At 39.9% G+C, this 21,634-nt stretch overlaps 1 protein-coding gene and 1 non-coding gene across 2 annotated transcripts; one reads left to right on the top strand and one right to left on the bottom strand.

Annotated features, from left to right (window-relative positions):
• Positions 1–3,360: 3,360 nt before the first annotated feature.
• On the bottom strand, positions 3,361–3,467 carry LOC141635240 (small nucleolar RNA R71). Its single transcript, XR_012539939.1, has one exon. It is a non-coding gene; the product is annotated as a small nucleolar RNA R71 (small nucleolar RNA).
• Positions 3,468–7,560: 4,093 nt separating this feature from the next.
• On the top strand, positions 7,561–7,908 carry LOC141632148 (uncharacterized). The gene has a single exon (XM_074444722.1). The coding sequence runs from the start codon at positions 7,561–7,563 to the stop codon at positions 7,906–7,908; it is 348 nt and encodes a 115-aa protein (XP_074300823.1).
• The last annotated feature ends 13,726 nt before the right edge of the window (positions 7,909–21,634 follow it).

Consider the following 21,634-nt stretch of genomic DNA (forward strand, 5'->3'; position numbering starts at 1 on the left):
CCGCTCCAAATACCACCAAAACCCGGACCCATTAACCCTAACCCATACCCTAATATCCTACCCATATTACCTTACCTTAATCACCAAGAAAACCCCCCATACAAACCCTAGAAAGCCCCCCAAAAGCTGCTGGACAGCAGCTATGCTCAACAGGCCCGATTGCCTCTCCCTCCCTTTTACCCTACTTTAACTCCTTATAAATACGACCCCTTCACCATACATTCATTCCTCTAAGTTCTCCATACATACTACCTTCACTCACAAGCTTTAAACCTCAGAAACACACCCTAATTGCCTCTCAAAAACCCTCCACAAAACCGACATCCAAACTGAAACAGTTTGTGTGTCCTCTTCGAAAAACAATTCGTTCCTCCTTCAAACCTCCATCAAAACTCGAGTTTCTTGTTCCTAATTAACCATACAACATCCCTCTACACATTAGACAAAGATTTACGAGCCAAATTGCCCTTGAGAGTACACGAAATCCCTCGAAAAACAGAGTGTTATACACTCTGTTTTCGCGGTTTGTTCCTGTCTGTCCAGTTCTGTTTGTGCTCGTTTTTCATGCCCAATAACTCAAAACAAGCAGGGGTTGCTTTAAGATCTATGTTCTCCTCTCTTTCTAGTTTTCAAAACATCTTTTAAATCGAATTTTCATCGTGAAACGAGGGAGAAATCGCTGTTTGAAAGTTGCTGTCCAGATTCGATAAAAAACGCGTGTTTGCTTTGTTTCTTCGTCGACGACGGCCTCTCGAGATAAAATCAACCATCGATTACGACCCAAGACGGTGTCAACGATACATGTAGGTTGAGGGTGCATCAAATCCTCTTCTTTCTCCTTTTTTATTTCGTTTTTATGTTTTTTTTTCTTATAGTTTGTTTTGTTTGTTTATCGCTTTTTGTTTATCGTTTAAATTAACTATGAAACTAGTTTAGTCCGAGTATGAGTTAAAGTACCACCATGAACACCCGCGTTGACTTGAGATGGGAAAAGAAACCGCTACATCAGTCGGTCGTACACCCCCGTCTCATTTACATATCCTCGTGTTCAAGGTAGGGCATAAATAAAACGAATTTCTAACTTCGCTCCTCGTTTTCGACCCTTTGTTTGTCTCGGCCAATTCGACCCATCTTAGGACCCGTTGCATGTTAGTATGACCTCTTATTGTTAACATATGACTTATTTAGACGACATTCGATCATTTAAATAACCTAATTAGACATGTTAGGGTGCATCGACGTAGCTTTTAAAATCAATCGACAATTCTGTAACTTAATGAATGCATCTCTCTCTTTCACCTAATTTCTCGCTAGTATAAGAGCGCGTGATTAGCACCTTCTTATTAACACTCGATGAGTTAACTTAATTAGCAAACTTGACCTAATTTGACCCCTTTTAGGCCGTGTAGAATACACCTTTGCGCGACATCCTTTCAATCGATCGACGTTGTTTCTAACTTGTTTTCTAATTTGTTTCGAGTTCGTTTCGCAATCATTTGATCTAACTAATGAACCTGACCTAGGACCTAGGGTAGCCGTGTTTGGTTTGGCCGTGTCTTTTGGTCCTTCTGGTTTCGTCCGTTTTATGAATCGCTTGTTCTTTATCGCTTTATAACTTGTAATTTATCGTTTTTTCATCGAGTTGTAATTTTCAAGTTAGTTTCCCTTTATCGAGTCAAAAACTCTTTCAAAAACCTTAGTTTTGTTTGGTTAGATGGTTGTGTCCCAATGCATGTAAGAGCGTAGTAAACCGCATGTTGTTTAAAGCGACATGGCCCGGTTTATGCTAATGCATGCTTTGGTGCGTAGCCCTATGTCTAAATCGATGAGATTAAGTGAAAGCACACATTACGAGGAGTGACCCAAGGCCGTGAGTCATGTGAGCCGTGGGCCACCCCTTTGTGCACGTTTTCCTAGGCCGAATTGGCCGTATGTCGTGTATGGTATCGTATGTAGCAATTGTATTTAGATCGAGTTGTATCTTTAATTTATTGTTGTGTCGGCATGAAATGCCTGGTTTGTAATAGGTAGATCCCATGGCTCCCCCCATTCCCCCTTAAGCCTTGTTTGCTTTGTTTTGTATGTAGTTAGATTAATCAACCCACATGCTAAATTACAACTTTGACAAAGTTAGTTTAGTTGCATCTAAAACGACATAGAAATTGTTGTCACATGTTAGGGTTTAAAACGATGTTTGCATATCATATATCGTAGTAGCTATGACCTTGTTTGAACTCCGACACTTGACTTAGTAGAGGCCGTTATCGACGGGCGGGGTTAGGTGTCCTTATGGGCTTCTTAACACGTACCCTCACCCCTTACTCAAGATCTATGGTTTGTGGATCCGTCTAAATACCATTGGATTACGAGAGTCATTCAAATCGAGTGATATAGGGTACAAGTCTTTATCTTTAATCACTCGTAGTCGATTGGCTTTATGCTTTTCGATGAAAGGTGTAAAGTTGACTTGAACGGTTCCAAGTTCCCAAAAAACTTGGTGGCGACTCTAATATGTCTTAATTCGATTCGAAAGAACCTCGAGTCGATTATGCCTAGTGTGGATCCCGCGGACGCAGTTCCCGAGGGCCTTGTCCACAAGGGTAATTATCTTTGCATAGGTACACGATAAGCCTATCAAATTTTGGCGTCGTTGCCGGGGAAACGGTAACGTTTTGAATTGTCGATTTTTATCTTGTTTTCTTTTGTCTTGAGGAACACTTGTTCCTTGAGACTGTTACTTATCATTTTCCTAGAAATTGTTGTCTTATGCCCAGGTCCTCTCGTAGTGGATATTTGCTTTCACCGGATTCCGATCCCGAGAAAACCTTTAGGAGAAGACGACGTTTTTGGAAGGAAGTGAAAGAAGCCGCTTCTTCTGAACAACTTGAAAGTGCTAGAAAATCTTACCTAGACGATCTAAAAATTCTTGAAGAGGAGGAGGTTTCAAGTTCATCATATCCACCACCACCACCATCTACTACTAAAAAGATGGTGAAACTTTCCGATCACTTAAAGCCCACCACGGCCATGCTTCCGGCCGGTATCACAACTACTCAAATTACCGCGCCGGAATTCGAGATCAAACCGGCTTTCATTAGGCTTGTGGAGAGGAAGCAATTTGGGGGAAGTCCTTTGGAGGATCCCAATTTGCATGTGCAAAATTTCTGTGATTATTGCTCCATGATCCGTCAAACGGGCGTCACTCAAGCCCAAATAAGGGAAATACTTTTCCATTTCTCTTTGAAGGACAAGGCCAAGCTTTGGATCAATATCCTTGACCGCACCGTCATGGGAATCACCAATTGGGAGACATTGGCTCTTGCTTTCTATCAAAAGTTTTTTCCACCGGTGAAAACTCAAACTTTGAGGAGCCAAATCACCAGATTCCGTCAACAAGCTCTTGAGAGCTTATATGAAGCTTAGGAGAGGTACAACGAGCTACAAAGACAATGCCCACATCATGGGCTAGATGATTGGTTTCTAGTTATAACATTCTACAATGGATGTTGTGCCGAATCCCGAAGGATTCTTGATTCCGCCAACAATGGGCGGTTTTTTCAAATTGACACTGGTCTTGCTCATGCCACGATCGAATCTATGGTGGCCCATGATGCACAATATGTCAATTCCTGCATTGTGCCACTCAAAGGTAAAGAAGAATCCTCCAACAACTCCGTCTTGCTAGCTCAAATTGCCTCACTCCAACAACAATTGGCGGAAATGGATGCTAGAGATTCCGTTGAACAACCCAATGCCATGTCTTCTACAAGTCAAAACATCATTTGTGACAGTTGCGGAGGTGCGGGTCATTACACCGCTCATTGCCAAGCTCCTATTGAAGAGGTAAATGCCTTTCTAGCTTTAAGACAAAATGCTTATCCACCGGGTACATTCTCAAACACATATAGTCCAAATACAAGATTTCACCCGAATATGTCTTATAGAAGCAACAATGTGCTCAATCCTCAACCACAACCCCCACCACAACAAAATGCCTATGTCCCTCAACAACAAAAGTATAATCCTCCACCGGGTTATCAAAATCAACAAAGGCCCCCAGAAAACAATTACCAACAAAATCAACCCCCACCACAAAATTGCCAACAAAACAACCAAGGAGGAGGTAAGCTAGAGGGCTTGATAGTCCAAAAGCAAAAGGAATTGTTGGCTCAAATCCAAAAGAATGAGCAAGCTCAAAATGCCCCGATCAAGATGTTGGAACAACAAATGGCTCAACTTGCCTCATCTAGCTTTGCAAGGAAAACGGGTCAACTACCCCCTCAAGGTGAGCAACCACATGCTACCCTTAATGCTATCTCCTTAAGAAGTGGTATGAAATATGATGGGCCATCCATGCCCACAAAAGATGAGGAGGTACTTCTTGAGTTGGAGATTTCTCCAAATGGTAAGGAAAGTGAAGATGTTCCAAAGAAGGTGGATGATCCACTTGTTGTTGCGAAAGTCAAGGGAGTGGAGGATGCTCCTCCAAAGAAATATGTTGAAGCAAAGGTGCCGGAAAAAGTCAAAGTGTCATTCCCTCATATATTGGCAAAGCATCAAAAGAATTCTCAATCTGGTAAGTTCATGGAATTTGTGAAGAATCTCCAGGTAACCGTCCCCTTACCGAATTAATTACTCAAATTCCATCTTATACTAAGTTCATGAAAGACATTTTAACTAAGAAGAGGAATTTTGACAAAGTTGAAACGATAGCTCACACCGCCGAGGTGAGTGCTCTTTTGCAAAACAAGTCCTCTCCTAAGTTAAAAGATCCCGGTAGCTTTTCTATTCCATGCACAATTGGCACCTATCAAATTTATAAAGCTTTATGCGATTTAGGTGCTAGTGTGAGTGTAATACCTTACTCTATTAGTGCTAAGCTTAATATGGAAGTCTTAAAATGCACTAGTGTCACATTGCAAATGGCGGACCGTTCCATAAAATGCCCTTTGGGAGTTTTGGAGGATGTTCCCGTTAAAGTTGGTAAGTTTTTTATTCTGTTTGATTTCATTGTTCTTGACATGGCGGAAGATGCCCAAATCCCAATCATTTTGGGAAGACCCTTTTTACATACCGCGGGTTCATTAATTGATGTCAAGAATGGTAAAATTACATTGGAAGTGGGTGACGATAAGGTCACGTATAATTTGAATAGTGCCATGAAGAGTCCCAAGATAAAAGAGTCTTGTTATTCTATTGACATTTTGGATGTTGTTGACATTGTTATAGATGGCTCTACACCTCGATATTTATCCAAAGATCCTTTGGAGGCACTCTTGTTATTGGAACCATTTGCAGGTGATGATGAGATTGGGAATGAAGATATTGATGCTTTGGAGCAAGAATTAGATGGAGAGGATCTATCATTAGAGGAAAGCTCACACATTATAGGTTTGGTTGCTACACCTCACGACCTTGAGGTATAAAAACCCAAACTTAAGCCTCTTCCTTCCAATTTGAGGTATGCTTTTCTAGATGATGAGGAGATGTGTCCGGTAATCGTTAGTGCTATGTAAGATGAGAGTCAATTGGCTAAATTTCTTCATGTCTTAAGGTCTCACAAGAAAGCCATTGGATACAAACTTGACGATTTAAAGGGCATAAGCCCCGAGTTTTGCATGCATCGAATTAATCTTGAGGAAGATCATAAACTATGTGTCCAAGGTCAAAGACGACTAAATCCTAACATGCAAGAAGTGGTAAAAAAAGAAGTACTTAAATTGTTAGATGCGGGAATTATCTATGCTATTTCTGATTCTAAATGGGTGAGTCCGGTCCAAGTGGTTTCTAAAAAAGGGGGAACCACCGTAGTTAAAAATGATAAAAATGATAAAAAGGAAGTTTAGTTAAAATAATGCCCTCGCCACTTTCCAACGTTGCATGATAAGCATCTTTTCCGATTTTATCGAGTTTATCATGGAGGTGTTTATGGATGATTTTAGTGTCTATGGTTCTTCTTTTGATGCATGTTTGGCTAACTTGTCTGAAGTTTTAAAGCGTTGTGAAAAAGTTGACTTGGTGTTGCATTGGGAAAAGTGCCACTTCATGGTGAATGAAGGAGTGGTGTTTAGTCATATTGTTTCGGAAAGAGGAATTGAAGTGGACCGTGCTAAGGTCCAAGTTATTGAGCAACTACCCCCACCGGTAAATGTGAAGAGTGTAAGGAGTTTCTTAGGCCATGCGGGATTCCACCGCCGTTTTATTAAAGATTTTTCTAAGATTGCCAAACCCCTTACGGAGCTTCTTTTAAAAGATGCTCCCTTTGTATTTACTAACGATTGTCTTGAGTCTTTTAATAGGATCAAGAAGGCTTTGATTTCCGCACCTATCATCCAATCACCGGATTGGAACTTACCGTTCGAACTCATGTGTGATGCAAGTGACTATGCGGTAGGTGTCGTGCTAGGACAAAGAAAGGACAAGGTTCTCCATGCTATCTACTATGCTAGCAAAACCTTGGATGTGGCTCAAATCAATTATGCCACCACGGAGAAAGAGCTACTTGCTATTGTCTATGCTTTAGACAAATTCCGCTCTTACTTGATCGGTTCAAAAGTCATTGTTCATACCGATCATGCCGCATTGAAGCACCTCCTAGCCAAACAAGAAGCTAAGCCAAGGTTGATACGATGGATTTTGCTCATGCAAGAATTTGATATGGAGATTAAAGACAATAAGGGGGCCAAAAATGTTGTTGTCGATCACCTATCCCGTTTGAAGTTCAATGATGGAGGTATTGAGTTACCTATTGATGATTCCTTCGCCGATGATGTTTTGATGGTGTTGGAAGCCAATACTCCTTGGTATGCCGACATAGCCAACTTTTTAGTTGGAAGAGAATTGCCACCCAACCTTTCATATCAACAAAACAAGAAGTTCTTACATGATGCCAAGTTCTTCCTATGGGACGATCCAAAATTATTCAAACATTGCTCCGATGGGCTATTCCGGAGATGTATCCCACAATGGGATGTGAAAGGGGTGCTAGAAGGTTGCCATTCTTCTCCTTATGGTGGTCATCATGGACCGTCCAAGACCGTTGCAAAAGTGTTGCAATCCGGCTTATATTGGCCAACTATGTTCCAAGATGCTAAAAATTTCGTGATGGCTTGTGATGCTTGCCAAAGAATGGGCTACATATCAAGGAGGCACGAGATGCCTTTACATGGTATCTTGGAAGTAGAGGTGTTCGATGTTTGGGGTATTGATTATCAAGGACCGTTTTCTTCCTCAAACGAGAATTGGTATATTTTGGTTGCCGTTGATTATGTCTCTAAATGGGTAGAGGCAATTGCTACTCCAACAAATGATGCTCATACCATGATCAACTTATTCAAGAAGATCATATTTCCAAGGTTTGGTGTTCCAAGAGCGATCATTAGTGATCGTGGTAGACATTTTGGTGAGAAATAACATGATACCTTATTGGAGAAATATGGAGTCTATCATAGAAGAGGCTTGGCCTACCATCCACAAACTAGTGGCCAAGTGGAGGTTTCTAACCGTGAGATCAAGTCCATACTTGAGAAAGTTGTTGCCAAATCATGAAAGAATTAGAGTATGAAGCTCGATGATACCTTGTGGGCCTACCGTACCACATATAAGACACCTATTGGTACCTCACCATATAGGTTGGTCTACGGAAAGGCGTGCCATCTTCCTGTTGAGATGGAACAAAAGGCTTATTGGGCGGTTAAGGATCTTAACATGGATCCGAAATTGAGTGGAAAGCGGTTATTGCAACTCAATGAACTTGATGAATTCCGCTTGCAAGCTTTTGAGAGCTCCCGTCTCTACAAGGAGAGAACAAAAATATGGCATGACAAGAAGATCTTGAACAAGGAATTTCAAATTGGTGATAAGGTGTTGCTATTCAGTTCCCGTTACAAGCTATTTCCGGGAAAGTAACGATCACAGTGGACCGGTCCATATACCGTCACAAATGTCAACAAGTTTGGTTCCGTTGAAGTGATAACCATAAAGGGCAAAAACTTCAAAGCAAACGGTCATCGTTTGAAGCTATACCATGAGAATAAGATCGTAGGTGTGATAGAGGAAATGTCCGTTCAACCTCTACCAAAGAAAGCTTAAACCGACTCAAACAACATTATAACTTGCCTACCTTGTTGAGCTAGTAGCTTTGTTTAGTTTTGTTTGGGTGCTCAATTGGGATTTGTATTAAAGTTTGATTATCATGTGAGCTTGGTCTTAATGCTCAAGAAAGAAAATGAAAATGATGAAAGAAAAATGATGGTGAATTGAAATAAAAAAATAAAGAAAAGAAAAAGAATGAAATAAAAAGCATGAAAATGAAATGAAAAAAAAAATACGAATTGAAAAGAAAAAAAGAGAAGAAAATGTTAATGTGAGAAACGCTCATGCATTATTCATATATTATGGAGAGTTTTCTTATGTTTTGAATTGCAAAATTGGGTTAGAATTGGGATTGAGCATCCTTACATTTGGTTGTTGCTAGCTTGACATTAGCTCCACAATCCACAATTCATTTGTTCCCTCTTCTTACCCATTACATATTGCCTTCTTCCTACCCACTTGGCTTCTTTATCATGCTTACATTTGATTGTTTTGGCTTACTAGTTTTGATTGATTTCCATATTAGATTGCGGGCACATTATTATAAGTCGAGGATAGTTGAGTGTTTATTCACAAAATTGTCCTTTCGCATATAAAAGAGTTTGAGTGCACCGTAAGAGTCCAAAATATCATACAAGAGCTTAAAGGTTCATTCAATATTTTCCATGCTACACCGTCGTGTAAATCTCATCCATGTTTTGCTTTATTCCTTGCTCATGTTGTTTCGGGTTTTTGAATCATTATGCTTAGCTTGTTTTGGGATATTGCAATTGTTGGGGTGTGGTTTCTTGCTTAGGGACAAGCAAGAGTTTATCTTGGGGGAGTTTGATAAGTGCATATTTTATATATTTTCACCCCCTATATTAGCTCCATTTTACATGACATTTAGAACTTATCATAGTGTTTTGAGCTGATATTTGTTATTCTAGTTGCATTTGCTACTTTCCACATGTTTTGTAGGATACTTAAGCTTTTTGGAGCTAAAATACTACAAGATGTGCTACTAGAGTGCAATGGGTAAATAAAACTAAGTATTGGACTAGCATGGAGTATTGGCATGGGTTTTGCATGAAGAAATTGATGGACTAATGTGTGTAATGCAAATATTGCCAACAATCAAAGTCAATCCCAAACTCAAGTCCAAGTCAAGGTGGAAAAGATAGGATTCCAAACTACCTAGGATGCCAAGAATTAAGGTCTTAACCGGGTGATTAATCGCACAATTAATCACCAACATAGGATTCTCCAAGCAATTAAGAGGAGAATTAAGGCAAAGGAGCTGGAAACACACGTCCCCGATTGGGGTTGGCTGTCTTTAGTATGTTTGCGTTTCACTCCCCTTCCCTATATAAAGGGGAGCCACTTCATAGCTTAGGCATCTCAATTTTTACGTCTCATATACTTACAATAGGCTTAAGCATTATAATTATCTCAATAGTTTTCATTTCAATATAAGTTAAGCTTGTAGTTATCAACATTTGGTTCTTAATACATTTCAAGCATTTGGTTCTATTTGTTTCTTCCATACAAGTTCTTTTCTATTAAGGTATTTCTATTTCTAGTTCACAATTTTACATTTCTATTTAGTTTACGCATAGTTTATTATTAGTACTTATTTACATTTCATTAGCATTTTTTATATTACATGTTATATCATTTAGTTTATATAAATCACACAATCATGTTTACCATTTCTTACAATATAGTTTATAATTTACACTTAAATATGAGTAGCTAAATTTCCTAGTCTAAGGGCTAGGGGTGCCATGCAAAATCAAGTATATAACATTTTAAAATAGGTTGATAATAATATTTTTCAATTGTTTATATCACATGTTTGCACCATAATGTTTAATCTTTGTTTAAGGCCTTATCCATTGGTTAAGTTTGTTCATTCATTCTAAAAGTCGAGAGGCATGGAATCGAATTAGACAAAGCATGCGTAGTAGGACGACCTAATCATGGACGAAAGTTTCTCTAGGACCCCGTCTATGGTTGATACTAATGTCGTAAGGTGGGTGTCTCTAAGCCTAAGCAATTGACAATGTTTTTAATACCGAGTTTAACATAATTATATATTTACCTTTGCATGTGTGACCCGACCCCCTTAGACTCCTTTTTATTATATAATTTACATCATAGTTTTTGTCAGTCATCAAACAACCGAACCCAAAAACGAAATCGATCTTGATAGAAATTTTCCCAAAGCATTTCACAACTTAATTCCCGTTTCCTTGTCTTCGACCCCTATTGCTACATTCATTTGTTGTTTAGGGTAATTATCTTTACATAGGTACACGATAAGCCTATCATATTGGTCACAAGAGGCATGAGTGTACTAGTGCAGTGGGGAGAGGCTTTCCGAGATAGTCTTAAGGGAGATTTTTACAGGGACCGACGCAGAGCTATGCTAGCAACCGATCAACAGGGTAGTGGAACAACCCAGGAGGGCAGAGCAACAACAACAATGGGTTCAACCGCGTCTACATTAAATAGTACAATGCAAGGGGGTGGACAAAAGAGCAGTGGCAAACCGTTTATGATGGACAAGCAAGCTGCTGAGGATGATGCACACGTGATCACTAGCACTTTTCTTGTTAACAACGTCTCTACCTTTATTTTGTTTGATTCACAGGCGTTACACTCGTTTATGTCGTCAAGTCATGCTAGGTCTAAGGGTTTGAGAGAGTTTGAGTCTGTAAAAGATGGAGTTTTTTTATACCGCCTAGTGAGTCAGTGTCTTGTGGGAAACTATATAGAGGGGTGTCCATGATTACTGGGCAACTTGATCTTCCAGTTGACTTGTTTTCTTATGGATGGTTTTGAGATGATAGTCGGGATGGACTGGTTGGGTAAGTATAAGGCTAGAATAGACTGTCACCAAAAGAAAGTTACTTTTAGAGGTCCTAAGGGGGCTAGTGTGTCTTATCGTGGGTTTGTTATGAAACCCAAAGTCAAAGTTATTGCAGCGGTGACATGGAAGTCTTATTTGAGGAAGGGGTGTCCTTTGATCCTATGCCATGTGAAAGATACTAGTACGGTGGAATAGACAGCTGCTGAGATACTATTGGTGGGGGAGTTTCCAGATATTTTTCGAGATGAGATACCAGGTTTACCACTGAAGACGGAGATCGATTTCAGTGTGGAATTGAAACCAGGGACATGACCAATCTCTAAGGCTCCATACCGTATGGGTCGTAAGGAGTTAGAGGAGCTGAAGAAACAGTTGAATGATTTGGTGAATAAGGGACACATTAGACCTAGTGTATTGCCGTGGGGTGCACCAGTCTTGTTTGTGAAGAATAAAGATTAGAGTTTAAGGTTATGTATAGACTACAGAGGGTTGAACCATATTATAGTGAAGAATAGGTATCCTTTACCAAGGATAGATGATCTTTTGACAAGTTGAGTGGAGCAGGTGTCTTTTCGAAGATTGACCTAAGGTTGGGGTACCATCAGGTGAGGATTCGGGATGAAGACATATCAAAGACAACTTTTCGATCGAGGTATGGTCACTATGAGTATGTGGTAATGTCTTTTGGGATTACTAATGCGCCAGCATTCTTTATGGATCTGATGAACCGGGTTTTCAGCCAGTACTTGGATCAGTTTATGGTGATGTTTATAGATGACATCTTATTCTATTCCAAGACTAATGAGGAGCAAAAGGAGCACTTACAATTGGTGTTGCAAACTCTCCGTGACAACCAATTGTATGCTAAGTTATCTAAGTGTGAGTTCTGGTTAGAGAAAGTGGCTTTTCTAGGCCATGTGATATCTAAAGAGGGTGTAGATATGGATCCTTGCAGGATTGAGGCGGTGTCTAACTGGGAGGCACCAAAGAATGTGGCCGAGATCAGGAGTTTCTTAAGTTTGGCAGGGTAATATCGACGATTCGTGAAAGACTTTTCAAAGATTGCCAGGCCTATGACAACGTTGATAAAGAAAGAGAACATGTTTTGTTTGGATGAAAGCTGTGAGACGTCATTCCAAACATTAAAGGAGCATTTGACCCCAGCTCCAGTCTTAGCTTTACCTGAAGGGAGTGAGAACTTCGAGGTGTATACAGATGCTTCGTAGAACGGGTTGGGTTGTCAGTTGATGCAGAATGGGAAAGTTATTATCTATGCTTCTAGGCAATTGAAGTCTTATGAGGAGAACTATCTGATGCATGATCTGGAGTTGGGTGAAGTTGTGTTTGCTCTCAAGATATGGACACACTATCTATATGGGGCGACCTTTAAGATGTTTTCGGATCACAAGAATTTAAAGTACATCTTTAATCAGAAGGATTTGAACATGAGACAGAGGAGGTGTATGGAGCTCATATGAGACTATGACATGGATATTATATACCATGAAGGAAAGGTTAATGTGGTGGCCAATGCATTGAGCAGGAAGACTGTGCATGAATGCACAGCTATGTCACTGATGAGGTTGAAAGATGAAGTGACCAAGATGGGGATACATGTGATCCAAAAGGGAGATTCTAGGGGAGATTTGACAGTGCAACCAGATCTTTATGACGATATTCGCATGAAACAGGCTCTTGATTCCAAGATTCAGGAGTGGAGAGCTGGAGTAGAGAAGGGGACAGTGTCTCAGTTCTCTATTCATTCTTATGGGAGTGTTCGGTTTGATTGGAGATGGTGTGTACCTAGGGATGAGGAGTTGAAAAATATAATCATGACAGAGGCTCATTGCACACCATATTCAGTGCATCCAGGTGGTGACAAGCTTTATAGGGATCTTAAGAACATGTTTTGGTGGCCTGGGATGAAGAGAAAAACAGCTGAGTTTGTGGCTAGATGTTTGACTTGCTAGAGAGTCAAAGGGGAATAGGGAAGACCGCAAGGTAAGATTCAGTCTCTTGAGTTACCTGAGTGCAAATGGGAATCTATCTCCATGGATTTCATTGTGGGGTTACCGAGGAGTCAGCAAGGTAATAACATGATATGGGTGATCATTGATCGTTTGACCAAGTCAGGTCATTTTATTCCCATGAAAGATACGTGGGGTAAGGTGCAGTTGGCAAATGGCTACAGGAAGAATGTAGTAAGGTTACATGGAGTGCCAAAGGACATTGTGTCAGATCGAGATGCGAGGTTCATTTCTCGATTTTGGCAAGAGTTGCAGGAATTGATGGGGACTACCTTCAAGATGAGTACTGCATTTCATCCTGCGACAGATGGGCAGACAAAGAGAACAATCAAGACCTTGAAAGACATGTTAAGGGCTTGTGTGATAGAGTTTGGTGGTAGCTGGGAAGAGAGGTTGGATCTGATAGAGTTGTCTTACAACAACAGCTACCATACGAGTATGGGGATGGCTCCGTTTAAGGCTTTCTATGGGAGGAGATGCAGGAGTCCGATTAGCTGGGATGATAGCGCTAAGACAGTTGTTTTAGGTCCACAGATGGTACAAGATATGGTTGAATATGTGAAGTTGATTCGACAAAAGATGAAAGCGGCACAAGATCGACAAAAGAGTTATGCGGACTTACATCGTCGGGACATTGAGTTGCAAGTTGGGGACAAGGTTATTTTGAAAGTGTCACCTATGCGTAGGGTGATGAGATTTGGTAAGAAAGGGAACCTAAGCTAAAAGTTCATTGGCCCTTATGAGATTATGGATCGTGTGGGAGAGGTTGCTTATCGGTTAGCTTTCCCACCAGCTTTGGATCGTGTATATACTGTGTTTCAATTGTCTCAACTACGGAAGTATGTGAGTGACCCTTCTCATGTGCTAGAGGTTGAAAACATTGAGTTGGATGAATCCTTATCTTACCTTGAAGTGTCAAAAGAGATCCTAGATCGCAAGGTTCGCAAGAATAGAACTGGGGAGACAGTGTCGTTAAAGATTTTATGGTCCAATCACAACGTTAAGGAAGCAACTTGGGAGAGCTACGAGGGAACGCTACCCGTCTCCTTTTTATCAGTTATGTGTGGTTACGGGGACGTAACCATGTTTCTTTTAGGGGGTAGGAGATGATCTCATAAGCTTTTGGTACGGTTTTTGGTCAGTTTTGGTAAAGTTAGTGTTAGTTTAAGTCATAATGAGTTGTGTTTAAGTTTTGTTTTTCTGAGTTTTAGTTGTGTCGTTGTGTTATAATTGAGTTAGTAAGTTTGTTTTTCTGTATGGGTTTGAACTTCGGGGACGAACTTCATTTTTAAGGAGGGAAGACTGTAATACCTTAGATTTATGAGCTTTGAAGTACTCTATCGAGTAGGGCTTATTCTGTCGAGTAAGTTAGTTTTGCATTCTGGAATACGTTCTGCTTGATGGGTACTCGATCGAATAAGGGCTACTCGATTGAGTAGGCGGTACTCGATTGAGTACCTTAGTTACTCGATCGAGTATGTCGGGTTATACGAGTTTTCGGTTGGGTTTGATAGCAACGCGTTGTAGATACCCAGTATCTGCACCTCCCAAAAACCACCCGATGATGATCGGACTATAACGTATTTTTGATATACGTGCGTGGATTGGCTATACATGAGATGGTTTGATGCACTACTCGGATATGAAAAATGATTTTAAAAGTTTTCTAACTTCATTTGCATTAAAATAACATTATTTAGAGTTAAAACCGTCTTCGGACCTTAAACCGACTCAGAAACCCGCAACTTGAGTCAACCCAAATCTCGAATGTTAAAAATAATGCCATGAATGTCTTTATCATTTCATTTCCATTAAAATAACCCTAATTAGAGTCAAAACCGACACCGGGCCAAAAACCGACTCCAAATTCAAATCCTGACTCACACGGGTCAAACCCGAGTCAAGCACACAAAACACCTACCTCAAGTAACACCCAAAATAATCTTATTAGATGTCCATATTTTTACAAGACATCCTATTTGTATAGCAAACATCAAACCAACCAAATAATAGATAAAGCAAAGGCCACGTCCAAATTGAAAGGGACAATACACCCCTTTCAATCACTAGGTGGCTCGCGCCTTTTTGGGCATGCCCTTGGCCAGCAAGCAAACTTAACTGACTTGCTACCATCCCCATTTCTCTATAAATACCCACCATCACACACCATAATCCTCACGTGAGAGTCCGCCCCCTCCTTCTCCCTTAAACTTCTAGACTCGACTTCCTAAGTCATAAAATCGACACGTGTTTACGACCTGCCGATCATAAACACAAGCCTTACACATTTGGTTTGGTACCGTCAACGTGCATTCGACCGACCCATTCGACCAACTCAACATCATGTTTTTCAACAACATATTTTCAACTCATTTTCACAACAAAATCCTTTTTTAAGGCACCTTTTTAAACTTCTTTGATCGCGATTAGTCATAACGAGAAAACCGTCTCTAAAGTCGTCTACTTCGAAAACATCAATACACGTAAGTTTGAGGGTGTAAATAACTCATTTATTTCATGTCTTTACTGTTTTCATAACTTTATAAGCATGAATAATGCATAACACAATTCAAAAATAGGTTAGACGAGCCAAAACCGAGTTTTGGCCTGAGACAGAAGCTCCTTGCTATGCAGGGAGGCTCGCGCCTCTTGTGGGTGTCCAGGTCAGACTCAAATGTGTTTGAGTTTGTCTTTCCTTCAACACTTTTCTTTATTTTTACTTCTTTCTTTTTACGGTTTTTACCATTTTAATTCATTTTTATGACAAATATTTTGACCATTAAAAAAATCATCCTTGGTTCCTTATACCATGACGGTTTATTCCGTGACTCGATGATATTATTGGTTAATTACATTTTAATGGGTATTTTAACACCCTTTTCTTTATATTTACCATTTTTCTCATTTATTTACACTTGCAAACATATTAGTCATAATTCATAATCATCCTTGGTTCTTTATACCGTGTCGGTTTAATCCGAATAAGATGACAAACTTGACTAATTACAAATAATTGAACTTAACATAATTAGTTCAAATCAAACATTTTCCTTTTACACACTTTACTATGCTTTTCAAACTTGCAAATACGACAACGAATATTACTAACATAATAGTAATTATTCCGAGTCATGCAAATCATACTTGTAAATCATTTAAATACAAATACGGTTTTAAACAACCTTTTTTTAACAACTAGGAGACGCCCCTTGGGTCGTCGTCTGACTCGCGCCCCAAGAGGCCGCCTGTTTTCATATTTCAAAAACCCGGGCAGAGCCCCTTCCCTCGCCAATAAGCTCGCGCCTTAATAGGGCTGCCTGGCACTATTCTGTCTCGTTCTGGTACTTGTCTAGGACGATCCTGATTACGGTTAATCCGAATACGTGACGGATCAGATTAACGAGTTTGCATTTTATACTTTATCTTTTAAACACACTTTTTCAAATAAATGGATCGTGTTAAGCATCATAACCCGAATTTGGTAAATGGATGTTTAATTTCCATTTTCACATGCAAATCAATCTAAATCCAACCCGACATCAACTACTTGATATTTGGATAAAAAAAACCGACATAGGAAATCTTCACATGTTAGGTTAAGACTTTTGGATGCGTATTCATGCATTTAAACCGTTTTATCAACTTTTGCACTTAAACAACCACGATCGATCAGTAGAGGCCGCTAACGCGGGCGGCATTGGGTGTCCGATTAAAGGGCTTCCCAATACGTACCCTCACTCCTTACTCAGAACCTTTGGATAGTGGATGACCTTATCCAGGGCGTACGAGAGTCATTTTAGGCATAGAATGCTAAAAGGGGGACGAGTCCTTATCTTTAGTACCTATGTCAAGCACCGCTTTTTGCCTTGATTGACCTAGGTATAAAGTGGATTCGAACGAGTTCCAGGCATCCCACAAATGATTGGTAGCGACTCCTAACATCTCAAACATCGTTTCGAGACCTTTGCCGAGACAAAACAGACCGATCTAAAGTGATCCGGTCGAAAGCATTTCTACGCCACCGAGCGTGGCTTTTAAAAGACCGCTGCATGTCCACAATTTGGCTTGGCGTGCAGGTGGCCCGTGACTACGGACCGGTAGGCGGCTCTTTCCCGCAGACCGGCTTATGGCCCATGTCCACAGATTGGCGACTCCGCTGGGGATAATTTGGACACTTGTGTCTTTGTGATCCTTAGAGGTGAAACTCGAACAAGGTCGTGGTTAAAAGTACATTGATACCGTCGTCAGGTACCAAAAATAAATACCTAAGTACTACTAACAGAAGTCAGCGGTAAGTATGGTCAATCTTCACAGGGAGGCGGTCACTATCTACTCGTTAATCCTGGTCTGTCTATAGTCACAGTTGGGGGTTTAAGTTGTTTGACCTAAAACTAAAGGAGATTAAAGTGAGAAAAGAGTAAGAGAGATTAACAATAAAGGAAGAGAACTAGGATTGTCGGGTCATCGATGAATATCGGTTAATTGCAGCTAAGCTCACATATCGGTCGCGTGTATCAGTCTAGGGGGCAGTGAATATCTCCTTCTTATCTCAATTCACCCTAAAATACTATTAGCATAGCTTCCGCCCTCACTAAAGCATCCTATTGTTCACTGCGGGTCTCACCCCTTCCAACCTTCCGGTCTAGGTTAAGGCTTACCAAGATTAATTAAGCTAAATGCATCGATTGAAGTAGCTAGTTACAGTTAGTTGCAGTGATAAACAACATAGACATAATAACAACGGAAGATCTGTAAACCTTATTAGCAACTAACAACAGTTCATCGAATCCCCTAAATCCTAGCAATTAAATTAGCTAGACATAATAGTGGTAGAGCAAGAGCAAAAGAGTAGAGATATATTAAGCATTGTAATTAAAGAGAGAATAAAGAAAGAGAAAGAGTAAGGGAAGAATTACAGATAAAGAGATTCGGGAAAAGAACAGAACAAAGTAGCAGCAGTAACCGGAGGTATAAGTCGAACCCCTAAACCTAATTACCCCTCTTCTATTTATAGGAGAAGGATTTGTTATTTGACCTAAAACACGTTATTAAGCTAAAAAGCCCGTGTCCAATACTAACAACTCAATCGAGCCATTTAGAATTGCTCGATCGAACAAAAACCAGCAAAAACCTCTCGATCGAATAAAAAAATAACTCGATCGAGGAAACCCTAAATAACACATTTCGATCGAACACATAAAGCATTCGATCGAGGTCTTATCCTCTCCAAAAGTGCCCGATCGACCAATAAGGGCTTCGATCGAGTGACTTTGACTTAGCCAGCAACGTTAGTCGTTAGTTTCAGCCTTGACTTGTTTATTTAGCTTCCAAAATGACTTTACACGTCCCAAGACAGCAGCGTTTCCGCTCCAAATCCACTCATCCTCTAAATGCAAGCAAAATGGACGATAAAAGGCTTGATTACGCTACTTTCAGGTCTATTCCTGCCAATAAAGCAAAACAAACCAAAGTAGAATATTCGGGGCATTTCGAAGCATAGAACCACGAGAATTGCATAGAAATACATGCATAAGGATTCTTAAAAAGACTATATAAAATGCACGTATCAAATCTCCCCAAACCAAACCTTTACTCGTCCTCGAGTAAAGTAAATGCAAACTAAAGGAACAGAAAATAAAGCTCAGAGCTAGCTACAAATGTCCACTTACACCAATTTAATGCAAGCACTAACACTTATAGCGAAAACTGTCAAATGTAAACGAGTTGTAGGATGTTTATGATAAAGCTGAACCTTTGACCTTGCAAGACCTTTAAAATTGGACTCTCACGGGTCACTCTTCTCTCATGAATCAAAGGGTAAGCATATGAATGTAAGAGAGAAAGAAAATAGTCGCTCACTTGAACTACGACCCACATAAACATGCATGCAGCTGATATGATAGACAATTCTAATCACCATACATACATTCCAACCAAATAAGGTCTGTCACAGCCGAGGGCTTACAAAAGTTTGGTAAAGTGAGGTAATGGGTAAGAAAAGACAAAACTTTTTTGGGAAAGTGGAGGTATAGGCGGCCAAGCTAGTACTTGAACAGAACCAAATGGAACATATCCATCTCTAATCCATCAAAATTAAGCACAAGTGCCTTTGAATTGGCATTCAAACTCACCAAACCGAACCGAAAATACTACTCAAAAGATATAAATAAAGCATAGGAGTGAAACCTTCAACATTCAAACATCATTTTTTTTCTTTCTTCTTTTTTTTCGGTTTCTTTTTCCTTTTTTTCCCTTTTGATTCACGTTTTTTTTTTGAATTCTTTTCTTTTCATCATCCTCCTTCCTTTTCACAAATTACCAACTCCAAGTAATGCAATACAAACCAAACTTGGCACAATAAACTATATACCGCAAAACATACACTAACTAGCTTGACAAGGCAGGCTAAATTTGTATGTAGTTAAGGGTCAAAAGGCAAATTTGGCTAATGTGGAGTTTATGGGTAAAAATGGAAGAAAAAAGGGAATGTAAGTACCTCCCTGCATATAACACCAACCACTAACCCGAATGTATGTAGTCAAAAAGCAATTGAATTTCATATACGTGCAAATTGATGATACATGTTATGCAAGGAGTAACTACTCACAATCCTACATGAAACTGGTCATAAATGACACCAGTTTATAAAGCTCTAATCTTTAGAAATTATAAGTAGTTTGCCAAAATTTTCAGATCAAATCTATTTGTTCAGCTAAATTTAAACATTAACTCGTAGATATGCAGAAGACAAAGCTGAAGATATTAATTTATGCAAGGCTTAAGCAAAAGGACAAATTATAGTGCAATTCATCATCAAAAACTACCGTTCCGACTCGACCTATATGCAAAAATAAACGTGAAATTTTTTGAAAATTTTCTATTTTTTTTTTTTTGAGATTTTTGATTTTCCGAAAATAAACAACAATGCATACGGAAATTAAATGTGATAACAGGGATGCAATACAAACAACATGCAGACACAGATTTGGATGTATAACCTCCCCAAACTAAACCGTACAATGCCCTCATTGTACCCAAAAATAGGGAAAGGAAATGCAAACTAAAAAGGAGAGAGTGGATATGCGGAAAACTCACAAGAATACGCGAATTAGGGACCTCTGCAAACTACCCAGCAACATGGGAGGTCGCCAGTAGCTGCATAACAGCATCACAGGAATCGAATCCAAGCTAAAGCACTCGATCGAAATGACAGAATGATCGATTGAGTGACCTGGGCATATAAACAGATCGATCGAGGAAGTAGGGCTCTCGATCGAAAAACCCTCTTTCGCAAGCACTCGATCGAGAAGAAGATACGCTCGATCGAGTGAAATCAGCAGCAAAATTGTTCGATCGAGTATATAGAGTACTCGATCGAGCCATCCACGATAGATTCTTGCAAAGATGCAATAAGCAGTCCGCGAAACTAACAAAACAAGCTTAACTGTTCCAGTATATGGTTTAAAACCAATTATTACATACGCAACAGAAACTTAAAAGCAAAACAACTAAAAATTTAAACTCCGGGTTGCCTCCCGGGCAGCGCTAGTTTCAGACAGGTCCCAGATTGACCTTCTTTTCTTTATCACCTCAGCCAAACCAGTGGTCACGATCAAAGCAATTCAAAGCTCTTAGCATTAGATCATAAATCTGCGCATGTGCTACACAAGAGCATAAGTAGCACCAAAATAAAGAAAGAGCATATGAAAGAAATCTAAAGTACCATCTCAGCCTAACAAATTTTCGATCACAAATACGGTGAAACTTTATTAAATTATTTGTCCAACCGGGAGGGGGTAGAGCATTAGAATAAGAAACAGGAATCACAAGATATATTGTACTATTAATACCAACAATAATAAAATTATCGTTTACTATTTCAGGACGGTTGCTAGCGGCGGAATCATTGACAGAAGGATACATTACCTCTTTCGTGCTAGAAACAATCCCCGACTCAATTACCTTCTCGTTTCCCTCCTTTGTGGGTTCTGTCCCATATATCGCAACCTTCAAGGCATCGAGCTCGGCTTTGAAAATGGGGGATTCACCGTAACCATTGTCTTCTCCAAAATCGTCATCTGAACGGGACCAAGATGACATATCATTGCTTTCCATGGCCAATATGGTCGATTGAGTAAAGGTAGTACTCGATCGAAAGCTTTCCTCTTGAATATCACTCGATCGAACAAAAGAATCCGCACGATCGAGAACTCCCTCATAACAGTTGTTCGATCGAGTGATATTTTCTGTTCGATCGAACACTTCCTCAGACATATCACTCGATCGTCACTATAATCAGTTCGATCGATCATTTGTTGCTGTCCAGTGCAGAAATCTTCAAGTATTGCGTCGTCTTTAGATAGATCTTCGTATTCTGAGTCATACAAATCATTAGTATCGATAGGCAACTCGGGTCCCTCATGGGAAAGACCACTCTCTGCGTGCCTAAAGTTCGTCTTAGCAGCTAACTGAGCTATTTCAGACTCAAGCTCATAGATTTGAGCGTCATTAAATCTATCACGTTCTTGCAATTGAAGAGCAAGCGCCTTTACCAAAGATTTCAGTTCAGCAATCTCTTCTTTCTGTTTATCAGGAGGAGGAGTAGCTTGTTGTTGCAGTTGCCAAACATATGGAGGCTTTTGATAGCCTCGTTGAGAAG

Source organism: Silene latifolia, chromosome Y (assembly GCF_048544455.1).
Source record: "Silene latifolia isolate original U9 population chromosome Y, ASM4854445v1, whole genome shotgun sequence".
Classification (NCBI taxonomy): Eukaryota; Viridiplantae; Streptophyta; class Magnoliopsida; order Caryophyllales; family Caryophyllaceae; genus Silene; species Silene latifolia.